Source organism: Nycticebus coucang, chromosome 3, assembly GCF_027406575.1.
Source record: "Nycticebus coucang isolate mNycCou1 chromosome 3, mNycCou1.pri, whole genome shotgun sequence".
NCBI classification, from domain to species: Eukaryota; Metazoa; Chordata; class Mammalia; order Primates; family Lorisidae; genus Nycticebus; species Nycticebus coucang.
Window position 1 is genome coordinate 22,780,241 of NC_069782.1, and position 14,299 is coordinate 22,794,539.

Below are 14,299 nucleotides of genomic sequence, written 5' to 3' on the forward strand. Positions count from 1 at the left end.
CTATTGATTTTAAGTTGTTTAGTGGAGGGAAAATTACTATCTGCTCTATCTAATGTCATTCAGCATCTACGCACAACAACTGTCTTTAGGCTGATTGTGAAATCAGAATAAACACCCAGAGGTCACTGCTGATACCTGGAAGAGGCCCCGTGGGTACTTTTCAAACTCCAGTGATATTCAGTAGGACACTCCAGTGGAGGCACATCTCACTGATGTTGGTGGATCATCGGGAGTAAGCCATCAATACCAAGCCTTGTCATGTGTTAGAGAAATGCAAACTGTGGACTAGCCAGGTTTATATCTCACACTGGCTCTTCTATTTGTGAGCTGTGTGATTCCTCATCAGTGCAAATGTCATAATAATTCCAGCCTCAGAGGCTTACATGAGGATTAAATGAGATAAGACGACCTTGAACAAAAAAGGCACATAGAAGTGTTGGTTTCCCTTACTGCAAATGGATTCTTAGTCTTTGTCATTCTCTTCCAAGGCATTAGAGTATATTTAAATTAGTTGCACACACATTGAGAAACTTTAGTTGATGTTTGACCTTGAGGAATTAAGGGAATGCAAGTCCTATCTGGTTGCCTCTGTAGTGGTGATTTGTTTGACTCATACTTTTATCTCAACACATAGGTGAGTTGGAAAGACATATTAGCCATGAACTCCATGACTAGGAAAAGCAGATAAATAAACTAGAATAAGGTTCATATATAAGTTGACATTATAAATTTTAAAAAACCAGCTAGATAATATTTCTCCCTGATATTTCCCAGCACCTTCCTAAAAGCTTGCTGAGAAATATTGACGGTATATATTAGGAATGTTTGTCTCCTTGTCATCTTTAGTCAAATGAAGTTGATATAGGATTTATGTAAAAAGCACACACTGATTATTTAGCATGTACCCTATCTTTTTTCACTAAAGATCATAGAATAATTAATACTCTAAAAAAATTACCAAAGAGTTTTAGGGTTAAAATGGTGGACTAGAAGCAGCCAGTGTGTACCGCTATCAAGGAGGGCAGCTGGATGTCCACCTGGGGATAGGCCTTCTCGGAAGAGCATTACGAATCAAGGGGATGTGACAGGGAACATTCAGAGTGAAGGAGAAGGTGACGGGGGATCCATTCTGCAAGATTGGAAGATGTCTGGGGGAAGGAAAGGAGGAGAGGGCCCTGGGGCTCCACACTCTCCTCACTCCCTCACAGGCACTGCAGCCTGGCAGTGGGGACTGCCACCACAGACCTCTGGACTGATCAGGAAGCCTCGGGGCTGAGGGGAAATGCTGGAGCCTCCAGGGTGGAGCCTCCAGGGTGGAGCCATGGGCCCCACTACAGTGCTGGAGTCTTGGGGTGGAGACTTGGGGTCTGTGTGGCAACATTGCTCCAGGAATGGGAGCAGCAGAGACCTGGTGGCTTCTGTTCCTGGGTTATGGCAACTAATGCCATTCTGACCTCTCAGGTCCAGGGCACCAGGTGCTGCAGCCACCTCCATGTCATCCCTGCTGGGCCAGTCATGGAGTATGTAAACATCACTAAGCTAAACTCACCAGTTAAAAGGAAGATGGTTAGATAGAAAGAAAACAAGATCTATCTTTATGTTCCTTATAATAAATACATCTATCTAAGGGTACACACACACACGCACACACACACAAAGATGAAAGCAGTTACACCTGAGAAATATTAGTGAAAGGAACACTGGGGTAGCTACAGACATATTACCTTCAGGCCAAATAGACTTTAACACTGAAGGCATCACTAAGGATGTAGAGGATCATTATGAAACAATACCAGTTTCAGTTAACCAATGAAAATATAAAAATTCTAAACGTGTATGCATTGAAAATTATATATAATATACACCATGTGATATGCATATATGTAATAGAACTTTACGGAAAAAATCGTAAGTCAACTAAAACTGCATCCCATGCCAGGCCACTCCATACATGAACACTTCCCTCTTCTGGACGCGAATTCCCTCTTCCCCGTCTGTGTTCTGATACCCTATGCTGACCTTCTGCAGGGATATCCTCCTTGCTTCACTCCTTTCTGACTCCTGCCAGGGCACTCCCCCTGCATGGATTCTCCTCTCACCTCACCCCGCCTCTGACTTACCATGTTGGGTGACTCCCACATGTGGACCTAACCCTGTTTGGGCTCCAACATGCCGCCCTGGGTTGCCCCAAATATGGACACTACTATTGCATTCCCGAGGCTCTGATTCCCTCCTCTAGACCTCTGCATACCCCCTTCCCACTTAAATGTGAAACCGTCTCTCTCTTCCCCAGCCAGTGACATCAGGACTGAATTGTTCACAGAGTGAAAGGATTAGAAGAAAGGGCAGGGCCACCCATCTCACGTCTGAACTTCTCTCCTTAGGATTTAGCTTATTCTTTCAGAGCTTTAATTGTTTTCTTAATTTCTTTCAACTAGTTTTGAAATTTGAGGTCACACTTTTCAAATTCTTTGAGGCCTTTTCTTGGTTCAGTTTTACTATTAGATACTAATTTCCATCTCTTTTTCTTGCAATATCTTTAAATGGGGTTCTATCTGAATCCTTTTTTGTGGCCCATGTTTAATGAGAAGGGACACCCTTGACTAGTGAAAGAGGTTCTCTCGTGCGGGTGGGGATGAGCCACAGTAACTTTCCTGACTTCGAGGCTCAAGAACTCTCTCCTTCGTCATTACTATGCAGTGTGAAGAAACATGGGTCCTTCTCTGCTCAATTCGGGAAGGCTTTCCTGCTGCTACCTGTGCACCTTGCCTTCCCAAGCAATGCTCTCACATCTGAACACTGTACTCTGCTGTCCCAGTGTCAAGGTCTTTCTCCACTGTACAACAGCCATGCGTGCCAGCCTCCTGCCCATTGTATGAATTGTTTTTCTCCCTCACATCTCTGGTGTTTTTACCCTGTTCCATTTGCATTCTGCTCCTAAAAGCTTTTCTCTAGAGTAAATCTCTAGCCTACTAGAAGTAGGTATGTACTGGGTATTGCTGAGATTCCCAAGAGCCTATGCTGCTTCCTGTTGTCTTATAGGATTTTTTTTCAAGGTCTGCTGGTTTTTCTCCTATTTTATTGCCCAAGATCTTGTGTAAGGTAAGGTAGGGCCTTCTCCTTTTGGGAATTGGGATCTAATGACCATGTCTGGGTTCCGTGGCTTGTAGTCTCCATCACATTTCCCTTTGATGGAGTTCTAGATGCTGTGGCTATCACATTATTTGGCTGTTCCCACTCATTTTCCAACACTGTGGTGATTCCTTGATACTTAGTGTTCTTGAAGATACTACCTTTTTTTTCAGTAGCAATAAAATAATTACGTGATACCTAGAGTCCTTAAAGATACTACCTTTTTTTCAGTAGCACAATTGTGCTTATTTTATTCTTTTACTATCTCATGTATTGTTTTTATGACGTGATTTTGGGGTGATTTAAAAAAAAACACCATGCCATTGTCATGTTCTTGCCATCCGAAATACCAGGTATCTTTGGAAAGTCTACATCAGATCATGCCAACCCTACCCCTACCTTCATGTCCAGTTTGATCAATGACTATTGCACCCATCCCTCACCACTCTGCTAAAGCCACACTGGTTTCCCATTGTTCATAATGGCCTTGGGGACTTTTCATCTCTCTTCCTTCTGCCTAGCAGTAATCCTCCCTCAAAACTTTGAATGAACAGTTCCAAGCTGCATCTGTTCAACATCAGCTCCTCAGAAAGACACTCACTAATCACCTTGAGCCATCTTCCTTTCCTCCCCATCTCATTACTTGGCTTGGTTTTCTTCATAGAACATCCCATTATCAGAAATTATTCTATTTTGTTATTTGCATGTAATTGTCTCTTCTGCTAAAATATAAGCACCATGAAAACAGAACATTGCCTTTGGCACTGCTGAATTTTTGCCACCTGGTACATGGGAAGTGTTTTATACATATTTGTGAAATAATTTTACCATTTCTACTAACATTGACAACAGCACTAGAATCCCTGAAAATGGAATAATTTTTGGTTTCCTAAAGGGGATGCAGTGACCCAATTGACAAAAGTTATCTATAATATAAATCTATATAATATATATAGACAAAAGTTATGATCTATAATATAAATCTTATAATATCTATAAAAGTCATTTGTTTTCAATAATTGGTCTCCATTTTGACATGAAATTTTGAGCTTTGTTGTTAGTTAGGTGTTTATATAGGTAGTGAAGAACAAGAGAAGAGGGATAAAAAGACACTGAACTGCTTACTACTGGGATGTGTACTCTGACATTTCTTTGAAATGCTAATGATGTTCTGAATAGCTATCAGATAGAAATTCACACCTATTTAGTTCTGTACCTTGGCATGAAATATTCACTTATCAAAAGAGAAGTGTGAAATTAAATTAGACAAGTTATGAAAACAATTTAATCTATATATTTTGCCTCAGTTTTATCTAAAGAAACAGGAAGAAAACACAAAACTCTTTTCCAAAATATACTTTTTAAAAATATATAAGTAAAAAAAAAAAGTACATCCCACATGATTACCATGTCAAAACAATTTTTATAGAGTGACTGATAGGCTCAGTATTACTACAGTTCTTTGTAAAAGTTAAATCCTCAAGAATAAAAGTTATTGTCAAAATAATAGCAACATTTCGTGTGTTCTACAAAATAGAAAATTTTCTAATTGCTTTGGTTCTTGCTGTGGTCCAAATGTTTATGTCCCCCCAAATTTAGATGTTGAACTCCTATACCCCCCAACATGATATTAGGTATTAGGAAGGGGGACTTTGAGAGGTCACTAGGTCTTGAAGGCAGAGACTATGTGAAAAGACTTCAAAGAGCTCCTTTACCCCTTCCACCACGTGAGGATACAGGCAGGGTGGCACCGTCTATGAACCATAAAATTAGCCCTCTCTTGACACTGAATCTACTGGTGCCTTGATTTTCACTTCACTGTCTCTAGAACTGTGAGAAATAAACTGTTCTTTCTAAGCCACCCAGTTTTATGGTACTTTACCATATCAGCCTGATTGGACTAATACACAGAAATAAATTCCTGTTCTTCATAAGCCAGTTTTATGATACTTTATCATAAATGATAAATAAAAGAAGAATGCATTTCAGCTCTACACAGATGAAAAAAAATCATTTTACCACAGGGATATTTGCACTAGAATGTTTGTTGCAGCTCAATTCACCATTGCCAAGAGGTAGGTGTTTTCTTTTGGTCCTGGCCAGCTTCAGCTCATCCTGACTGTGCTTGCTACTGCACCTGTGCTCAGCTGGCTAATTGGCTCAGGGTGTGTTGGTCCTAGAAGGACTCACATGTGTGGAAGTTGGCTGGCTGTTGGCTGGGACGATGGGTCATTTTATTTCCTGTTTTGTTTATTTGTTTGTTCTTATTTTTATGTTTTGATATCTTAGGAGCCTTGCTAACCCCAAGGGACTGCCCCTCACGGGGCTAAGGCCTAGAGATAGTAAACTATTCACCTGGAAGCATGCTTTTCATATGCAAAACAACCTGTCCTTACCCCAGTTCCCCAGCCACCTCCTTTATCTAGCTCTCCCACTCTAGGCCTTTATTCATTCACCTGCCCTAGTGACCACAGAGCCTGGAGCCAGGTAAGTAAAGTAGATTCAGTTCCTACATGCCAGCTCTGCTAAAATTATTTAAACTAGCCAATCTGAAAACTGCTTGTCCCTGCTTTGCTTATTTCCTTACCATAAAGGCTCTTACTCACGATCTCTGCTCACTCCACCTGCCTCCTGACTGATACTGGAGCTCCTGTGTACCCCACCCCTCACTGCCTCTGTGGCATGCCCCTGCTCAATGAGTCTAACAGTCTGTCTTTTCAATGGCAATTATCTCCTGATCTATTGGTTTCACCATAGCTAAAAAATAATACAACCTACATTTTACTTATTTGTTTGTTTGTTTATTTGTGACAGAGTCTCTGTTGCCCTGAGTAGAGTGCTGTGACTCACAAACCTCAAACTGAACCCCAAACTCTTGGGCTCAAGGGATCCTCTTGCCTCAGACTCCCGAGTAGCTGGGACTACAGGCGCCCACCACAATGCCCATCTAGTTTTAGAGTTGGGGTCTCTCTCTTGCTCAGGCTGGTCTTCAAATCCTGAGCTCAAGCAATTCACCCACCTCTACCTCCCAGAGTGCTAGGATTATAAGCAGAGCCACCTACCTTGCCAGCTTACAAACTACAATTTAAAATGGCTGGGAAATATATCATTTCATCATCCAGCTGGCCAACGTGGCTTGTTCCCATGGTGGTAGGTTCCAAGAGCAAGAAGAGAACAAGGATAAAGAGGAAATGCTTCTCAATCTCGGCTTCTTCCTGGTTTGCTGCTGTCCAATTGAGTAGCACAAGGCACGTGGCCATGCTGGGAGTCAGGATGGGAGGACTGGACGCCGGGAGGGTTGTATCTACAGGAGCCACGAGCAGATTGGAGCCATAGCTGTAATTAATCCACCTCACAGGCTTTTCCGGAGGTTTTGTATCAACTTCTATCTTCCTCGATTTGAGTAATCTTTAGATCTTGGCCACTGATCTCTTCTTGGCCTTTTGGCTAAGATCAACTGTAGAATTTGGCCATTGAAATACATAAGCAATATTTGTCTTTTCTCCACTCTTGGCAGATGTTATCAACTAACCCAATACTAAAAACTCTTTTTCAAAAAACTAAGCTTTATAAGCTAATAAGTAAATTGTTTTACTTAGAGAAGTGACTATTTGTGACTAGAGGACTTGGACAATAGAAAGCATTTAGGGATTGTAATAAATAGTCATTTTGGCCAAACCACTGAGGGGATAGTAACCTAATGATAGTACTCACAGAACACTTTGAATAATATTACACCCCTAAACTTATGATTATTCTAGATAAGGAACATGGTCAGAAACCCTTTGACTAAGATTTACCTAGATTTATCTTTTTCCTACAATAGGCTGGCACTTTTCAGTTGCTTTCTTTAGAACTTTCAAAATGAAATTCCAAACTTTCTTGTTTCAGAATTCTCTCTTCCTACTATATCACTCACCATTACTGTTGCAGTGTAGCAACATGCTTATGTTGGAAAGTACTTTCGAGGATCCAAATACCCTGGGAAGATAAAAGAGAGAATAAGGGGCTGGGTGTGGAGGCTCATACCTTTAATCATAGCACTCTGGGAGGCTGAGGTGGGTGGATTGCTTGAGCTCAGGAGTTCAAGCCCAGCCTGAGCAAGAGCAAGACCCAGTCCCTAAAAATAATCAGGTGTTGTATTGGTGCCTGTAGTCCCAGCTACTTGGAAGGCTGCAGCAAGAAGATCGCTTGAGCCCAAGAGTTTGAGGTTGCCGTGGGCTGTGACACCATGGCACTCTACCCAGGGTGACAAAGTGAGACTCTGTCTCAAAACAGAACAAACAAAAAGAGATAAAATAAATTGAAGCAGAATACCAGACCTTATTCCTTATTTTCTCTTAATATTGGCTTATCTCCGAGAAGAAAGCAGAGAAAAACAAAAACAAACAAAAAATTCTAATGCTTCTAGTCTACTTTTCCCAAATTCTAGGAATAGTCATGAACACAAAAAATATGTCCCTTCCCCACAAAGACCCTCCTTGCTTATCCTCAGGGTAAACCCAACCCTAGATTATTTTTTATCCTACTAGTAATATTAATGCATCTATTTTCCAGGCCAAAGGGTAAGAATCTGTTATTCGAACCTCAGCTTAATCACTGACTAGGTAGGGAAATGTCAGCAATTTAAGTCTTCTAAGTGTTAGTTTTGACTTCTAAAAAATGGATATAGTAAGTTTTTTTTGGAAACTCTAGAGAAAGTTCAGAGCTACTTTTCCCCACCATCCACTCAGTATTCTGCCCCAAGAATGGCTTCTGTTGTGACAGGAAAACAACATGGCGTCATCAGGATTAGCATAACCACTTTATAGAAAGATGGAGTCTTGAGTGTGATAGAAACTGTTGCGCTTTTGTGTTTCTATCTCTTAGATCTTTCTCCCTATCATTTTTCTTTCTTCCATCTCAGTATGATGGCCTGACAGGTCTGACAGAGGAGTATCATCTGTTTGAAAAGGCCAAGTAAGAACCAGGGTGAGATCTGGGGGTACCTGAAACTGGGAATATACTTGCTTTTACCAACTCCCTGGGGAGAGAGCCCTATAGAGACCAAGGGCCAGTCTTTAATATAAAGTGTAGATTTGTCTGTAGCATCCTCTGGAAAAATGTCTGATGAGACTTATTACAGTTACCATTTTTTATATATGAGAATTCAATATTCTGTCTGTATCACTTTCCATTAGAAAGTCTTGATTATTCTTAATAATCAAGATCATTGCAGGATTGTTATGAGGATCAAATGGGATAATATAAATATAATTCCCAATTCAATGACTAGTAAACAGTATATGCTCATTAAATGTTACTTGTTAATTTCTAAAAATACTGTTGTTTGATGTTTATGAAAGTAACTAACCTCTCTAAATTATGAATCAGCAAATCAACCTTGAACTTTTTGTCCTTATATATCACACTGGTTATGCTTCTTTGCAAGAGTAATTTAGCTTTTGAGCTTGGCAAATATTTAGCTATCTATAGGAATTAAAATGGCCACTGAAAAAAGAAAACTTACTTCCTTTGCAAAATTCTTTGGCCAGGTTTACAACACAGTATTATCTTTAAAATATTAAGTCATATAAAAGCATGGTGCATTTTAAATCTCAGAGAAAATTTATATTTTATCTTAGGAAAATAACTTCTGAAGCAATACAAATGATCATTCTTTGGGTTTTTTTTTTCTGCATTACATTTCCAAAGATGTGAAGAAATTAGAAAATAATCAATGCTATCTCAAAGAAGAATGAAAAAGATAGCTTTGTGTTAATAGCTCAGTTCCCTGTAAAAAGAGTCTCATTTCTTAATGATCTTATGGGTTGCATTGTTGGCCTGTGTCAAGCCTGAACAAATCCTTTTTGTCTAAATCATATAATCTCCACAGATTTATTCTTAATTTTATATTTAAAGTAATCTCATCAGGAATATTAAACTTAAATTACTTCTAATTGTATCTCTTTTCAAGACTTTGTGTTTAATTTATTTGTGGGGAAGAGAGCAGGGGATGTCTATAGATGACCTTGATACCTGCTTGATGTCCTACTAAGGATGATTCATTCATTTAATGAGGGTTTGAAAATGAGTGTTCTACCTCAAAAAAACCCAATTTTGTTCCTTCACTAAAAAAATACACCCTGTATTCAAGGGAGAAACATATACAAATAGTTAATGAATACACAATGCATACCTTTGAAATGAACCCTCAGTTTTATCAGGAAGGTTTGATTTTCACCCACGCACACATTCACTTTATACATGGCACTGTAGGGTCATGGGTATTTCACAAAGTGAAGGTATTGCTATGAAGCCACAAATCAAATACCTGGATATTGCACAAGTTTGTAAGGGCACTTCTATTGTATCCTGGCTTCCAGAGTCCTTTTTCTTTCCTTTTAATTTATTTTTTTTTTATTAAATCATAGCTGTGTACATTAATGTGATCGTGGGGCACCATACACTAGTTTCATAGACCGTTTGACACATTTTCATCACACTGGTCCAGAGTCCTTTATAAACATGCATCCTGACAGCCTTTCCTCCCTTTTGCAGATGACCTCGCTCAACAGAAGGACAGTGATCCCCCCAAAGAATATGATCCTGGGCAATTTGCGGGCCTCCTTCATGGATCTTCTCCAGCCTGTGAATCCCCTGAAAATCCCTTTCATCTCTATGGGAAAAGAGAAAAATGTGAAGAAGAACAAAACGAAATCAGTTTGGCAAGCAGTCCTCTGCCCTTCAATAAGTCTCCAGTAGAAAATAAGTCGGAACCTTTGGTAAAGAAAGTTAAACCCAAAGTGGTCAGTAGGACAATTTTTCATAAAAGAACCAACCAACTGGAAAACCATACCATTGTTGGCACAAGATCAACCAGGAGTGGATCCCGAAATGGGGACCAGTGGGTTATGAACACAGGAGGATTTGTGGAGCGAGCCTGTACTCTGGGGAGAATAAGGTCATTGCCTAAGGCCTTGATCGACATGCATTTATCAAAAAATGTCTCTAAATCCGATTCCGATCTCATTGTCTACCCTTGCAATGAGAAAACCTCAAGAGTTAACTGGAGTGAAGCTTCAACTGCTGAACACAGTTCTAAAGGGAATTCTGAAAGAACACCATCCTTCACATCCGAATGGGAGGAAGTAAGCTTTGTTCTTCTTGCTGGTCTTTACAGAAGGCTTTGGAGCCAAGGGAGGATTGGGGGAAGGATATTTAGCCTTTTAGAGGGAAAAAAATAAATAACGCACACAGCTCCAACTGGAATGGAAAGGTTCTATGGGTAATACATGATAATTTCACAGCAAGTATAAAAACACAGTTCCACACATGTGGATTAATCTATTGTTTCCATAGAAATGGATGTCAAGCAGAAGTAATAACTAGCTATGAGAGAATGTTCACATCTTGTCCTAGCAAGCCCTGTAGCTGACAAATTGAGAAAAAGCTTGGTATTTTGCTCTGTGTCACTTTGCTATTCGCTAAACTCTTTGTTAGCTTGTCTCCTTTCTTTTAAGTATCTTATATTTTCACAAGAGCTCCTTAGAATCTTAACCTTAATGGTAAACAATGTGGTCCTGGCTCTTCTCCAAGCGCCAGGCAATAAACACTCATCACTTGATATTCCCCTATGTAACTGTCAGGGAAGCATTCAAGAAAAATAAAAACTTTGGGGGTCAAGTATCACTACGTTAAATTCTATGTAAAGACAAAATCTTTAATTTTATAGCATTATTCAGAAAGGAAGCGTCCTCATAAGGCTATGAAATATTATCCTTTGTCCCTAAGGAGGATTACATCATAAAATAATAAAGTTTCTTGGCTTTTTCTTGAATTTCTGCAAAGAATGGACCATAATCCCTCTTGGTATAGCATTCCAGCACATTACATTTTGTCTTCAAAAGACTCTACCAGTTGGATTAGGTTTTTTTTGTTGTTGTTAGTTTGTTTGTTTGTTTTGTAGTTTCCCTCCCTCTTCTTTATTTTTATTTTTTATTAAATAATAGCTGTGTACTTTAATGTAAGCATGGGGTATAATGTGCTGGTTTTATATACAATTTGAAATATTTTCATCAAACTGGTTAACATAGCCTTCATGGTACTTTCTTGGATTGGGTTTTGATTTGTTTGTTTGTTTTTTGAGACATAATCTCGCTCTGTTGCCCCAGAATGGAGTTCCATGGTATCAGCCTAGCAACCTCAGACTCCTGGGTTCAGTGATCCTCCTGCCTCAGCCTTCAAGGAGCTGTGACTATAGGTACCTACCATGATTCCCAGCTAATCTTTCTATTTTTAGGGACAGCATCTTGCTCTTACTCAGACTGGTCTCAAACTCCTGAGCTCAAAGGATCCTCCCCCCACCCCCTCCCTGAGTGCTAGGATTACAGGTGTAAACCACCACACCCCGCCTGGATTAGGTTTTTGAAGCATGATAGGTCACTCTAGTATTCTGAGAACTAGAAATGCATATGGTTCTGAGAGGGACATTCTGAATTAAGCTATTTGGGAAAATCACTTAATATCTCTGCATTTGTTTCAGGGTCAAGAATGTGGACTATTTAAGTAATGCACATGGTCCTTTCTGGGATCTATCATCATATTTATTGACATTGTTAAAATTAGAAAAGGGATTAAACCATAAATGGCTATAGCTTAGACAGTCATATCTTCCTATAAATTCCATACTAGTAAAATAAATGGGTAGCTTTGTTAAGTATATCATTCCTTATGTTCTTTTTTTTTTTTTTTTTTTGGCCAGGGCTGGGTTTGAACCCACTACCTCTGGCATATAGGGCCAGCACCCTACTCCTTTGAGCCACAGGCGCCACCCTCGTTCCTTACATTTTTTAATTCTGTGACTAACATCTGAAATCCTTTTTTGGAGGCAAGGTTAGTTAATAATTTTTCTCTTAGAACTGTGTCTGTGCCTAAATTCTTGTTGCATGGATGCCACGAGTCAGCTTGTGACTGGTCAAACTGTTTAAGGAGAACTCATCTCCAATGGTTGTGCCCAAAACCTGAAACCCACCCTTCAGTCAGATGGGAAGCCTGCTCCCCGGCAGCGGTGGCATATGCTTTGTCACTTGAACTTTGTCCTGAGACCCTTCTGATTTAAAGAACACCCAGTTCCTAAATCACCACCCCATCCAAATAAGAAAGAAACACAAAGAAAAGCCAAGCTACTTTTGAAAGTTTTAAGAGAAGGGATCATAATTTAAATTAAAAGGAAAAGAACAATCCAAAAGATTTCTGCTTCCCTTTAAACCCTTCCCTATCACTCTCTTAATGGTGGTATTGCTGCAGTAACAACGGCAAGAATATGGACTGTTCTGGCATTTAAAAGTCATTTTACAATGCAACATTCAAAGTCAGTGTAATAATCCACCTACATGATTTTTGTTTCTCACAGATTGACAAAATTATGAGTTCCATCGATGTTGGGATCAACCGTGAACTTCAAGAGATGAATGGTGAAATCACAAGTAAGAAAACCTTCCTTTACCTTAAGAGATAGTCAATAACGATAGGAATCTTTAGATGATTTTATATTTTGTCATAATAATAGTGACTACAAATTATTTCCTTCTACTCTGAGTCCTGACAATGATCTGTGAGCAATATCAATTAGAGGAATATTGATGCAGCAAATTGAGAGATTTTTATCTCATGCTATTTCATTGTACCACTTAATATGATATTAATGAACTTTCAACTTTATGTACAGCTCAGTATGACACATTCCAAAGTGTTGTAGAATTGGATGACTTCATATACTATTATTTCTCACTCAGTGAAATAGTCCATTCATCTAACCAAAGAGATTATCCATTTCTGCTAAGTTGTAAGCTCCAGCTGGGCAAAAATTGTGTGTTAATCTCCTTCATGTATCCCACAGTACCTAGCAGAGTGTCCTACAAATAGTTGGTTTGGTAGTTATTAATATATTACCATTACTCAGGGTAATTTTCTTCTCTCTGACTAAAGTTCAGAGGGAAAGCTCTTATCAGTTCCTGGTCTACTCATTTTTTATTTCCTTGTTGGAGTCTTGTAGTGGGTCCAGGAATATTTGATTACTTCACGATTGACATGGGGTCTACCAGGAGCTCCCACAGCTGGACCTACAGTATAACCACTTCAGGGTAAATAAGGTGCAGTTGGTGTGTGGATTCCATGACAAACACACACACCCCTCAACCCAAAAGGTCTGGTTATTCATTTTCATGTTCTCAGTTAACATATTTGAAAAATTAAGAAAGGGCCCTAGATCTCACCATCCTCATCATTTTCTTTTGAAGCAAAACCAAATTAACTACTTGCATCATTACAACGGCTAACATGAGGTAGTCTTCCTCAAAATGTGGCCCACTGACCATCTGCATCAGAATCACTTCTAGCAATGGTGAAAAACGACAATTCCTAGGCCCTTTGCTACTTACTAATCAGCATTTGGGGGTAGGTGTAGGGGGTGGAACCCAACAATTCTTTAAAACAAGAGCTCCAAGTGACCTGCAAAGGAAAGTACCAGAAAGTTGGAGAAAGATTCTGTGATGGTGTTCTAGGCCTGGGTGGCTAAGAGGTAACACTTCCTTCCCTGAAGGGAATAAAGAGGGATAGCGGCGCCTGTGGCTGAAAGGAGTAGGGCACTGGCCCCATATGCCGGAGGTGGCGGGTTCAAACCCAGCCTTGGCCAAAAACTGCAAAAAAATAAGGAGTTCTAAATGAGACCCCGGAAGGACAGCCTGGCTCATTTCCTCTCTGTGGGGACAAGTGAGACGTATTATAAATCATCTGGGTCTATGTTAGCTTAGTGATAATTTTTTAGAAGGCCAAACTAACTTCTTTTTTTCGGAATACAGATTTGTTTTACAACTGAAAACTGAAAAAGTATTCAAGAATTCTTAAAATTGCATATGTACATCAGTGGCACAGTATGATATTAGCTCTGTGACAGAGTGTGTCACCAGTTCTCTCACACGGAAATGGTGACAAACTCGGAGAACTTTCCCAGGACCCAGAGGTCCAGCCTCGCCACGTACGTGTTGCCGTGCTGTTCTTCCAGATGTGCTTATGGAATAGGTTCAGGGAAGTTGTAAGAGCGCAGATTTCTGACGGATGCGAAAATAAGAATTTCGTGTCAACTTCCCTCATTCTATCTTTATTCAAAGATAGGAGAGCTGCTTAG

General features: G+C 39.8%; 1 protein-coding gene across 5 annotated transcripts in view; it reads left to right on the forward strand.

The window, feature by feature from the left end:
- ANKS1B (ankyrin repeat and sterile alpha motif domain containing 1B) overlaps positions 1 to 14,299 on the forward strand; it is a 1,177,049-nt gene that overhangs the window by 663,485 nt on the left and 499,265 nt on the right. For all 5 annotated transcript variants that reach the window (XM_053582560.1, XM_053582555.1, XM_053582557.1 and 2 more), the window contains exons 13-14: positions 9,673 to 10,262; positions 12,527 to 12,599. In XM_053582560.1, the coding sequence (XP_053438535.1) occupies positions 9,673 to 10,262; positions 12,527 to 12,599 (663 nt within the window). The remainder of the gene's footprint in view (positions 1 to 9,672; positions 10,263 to 12,526; positions 12,600 to 14,299) is intronic.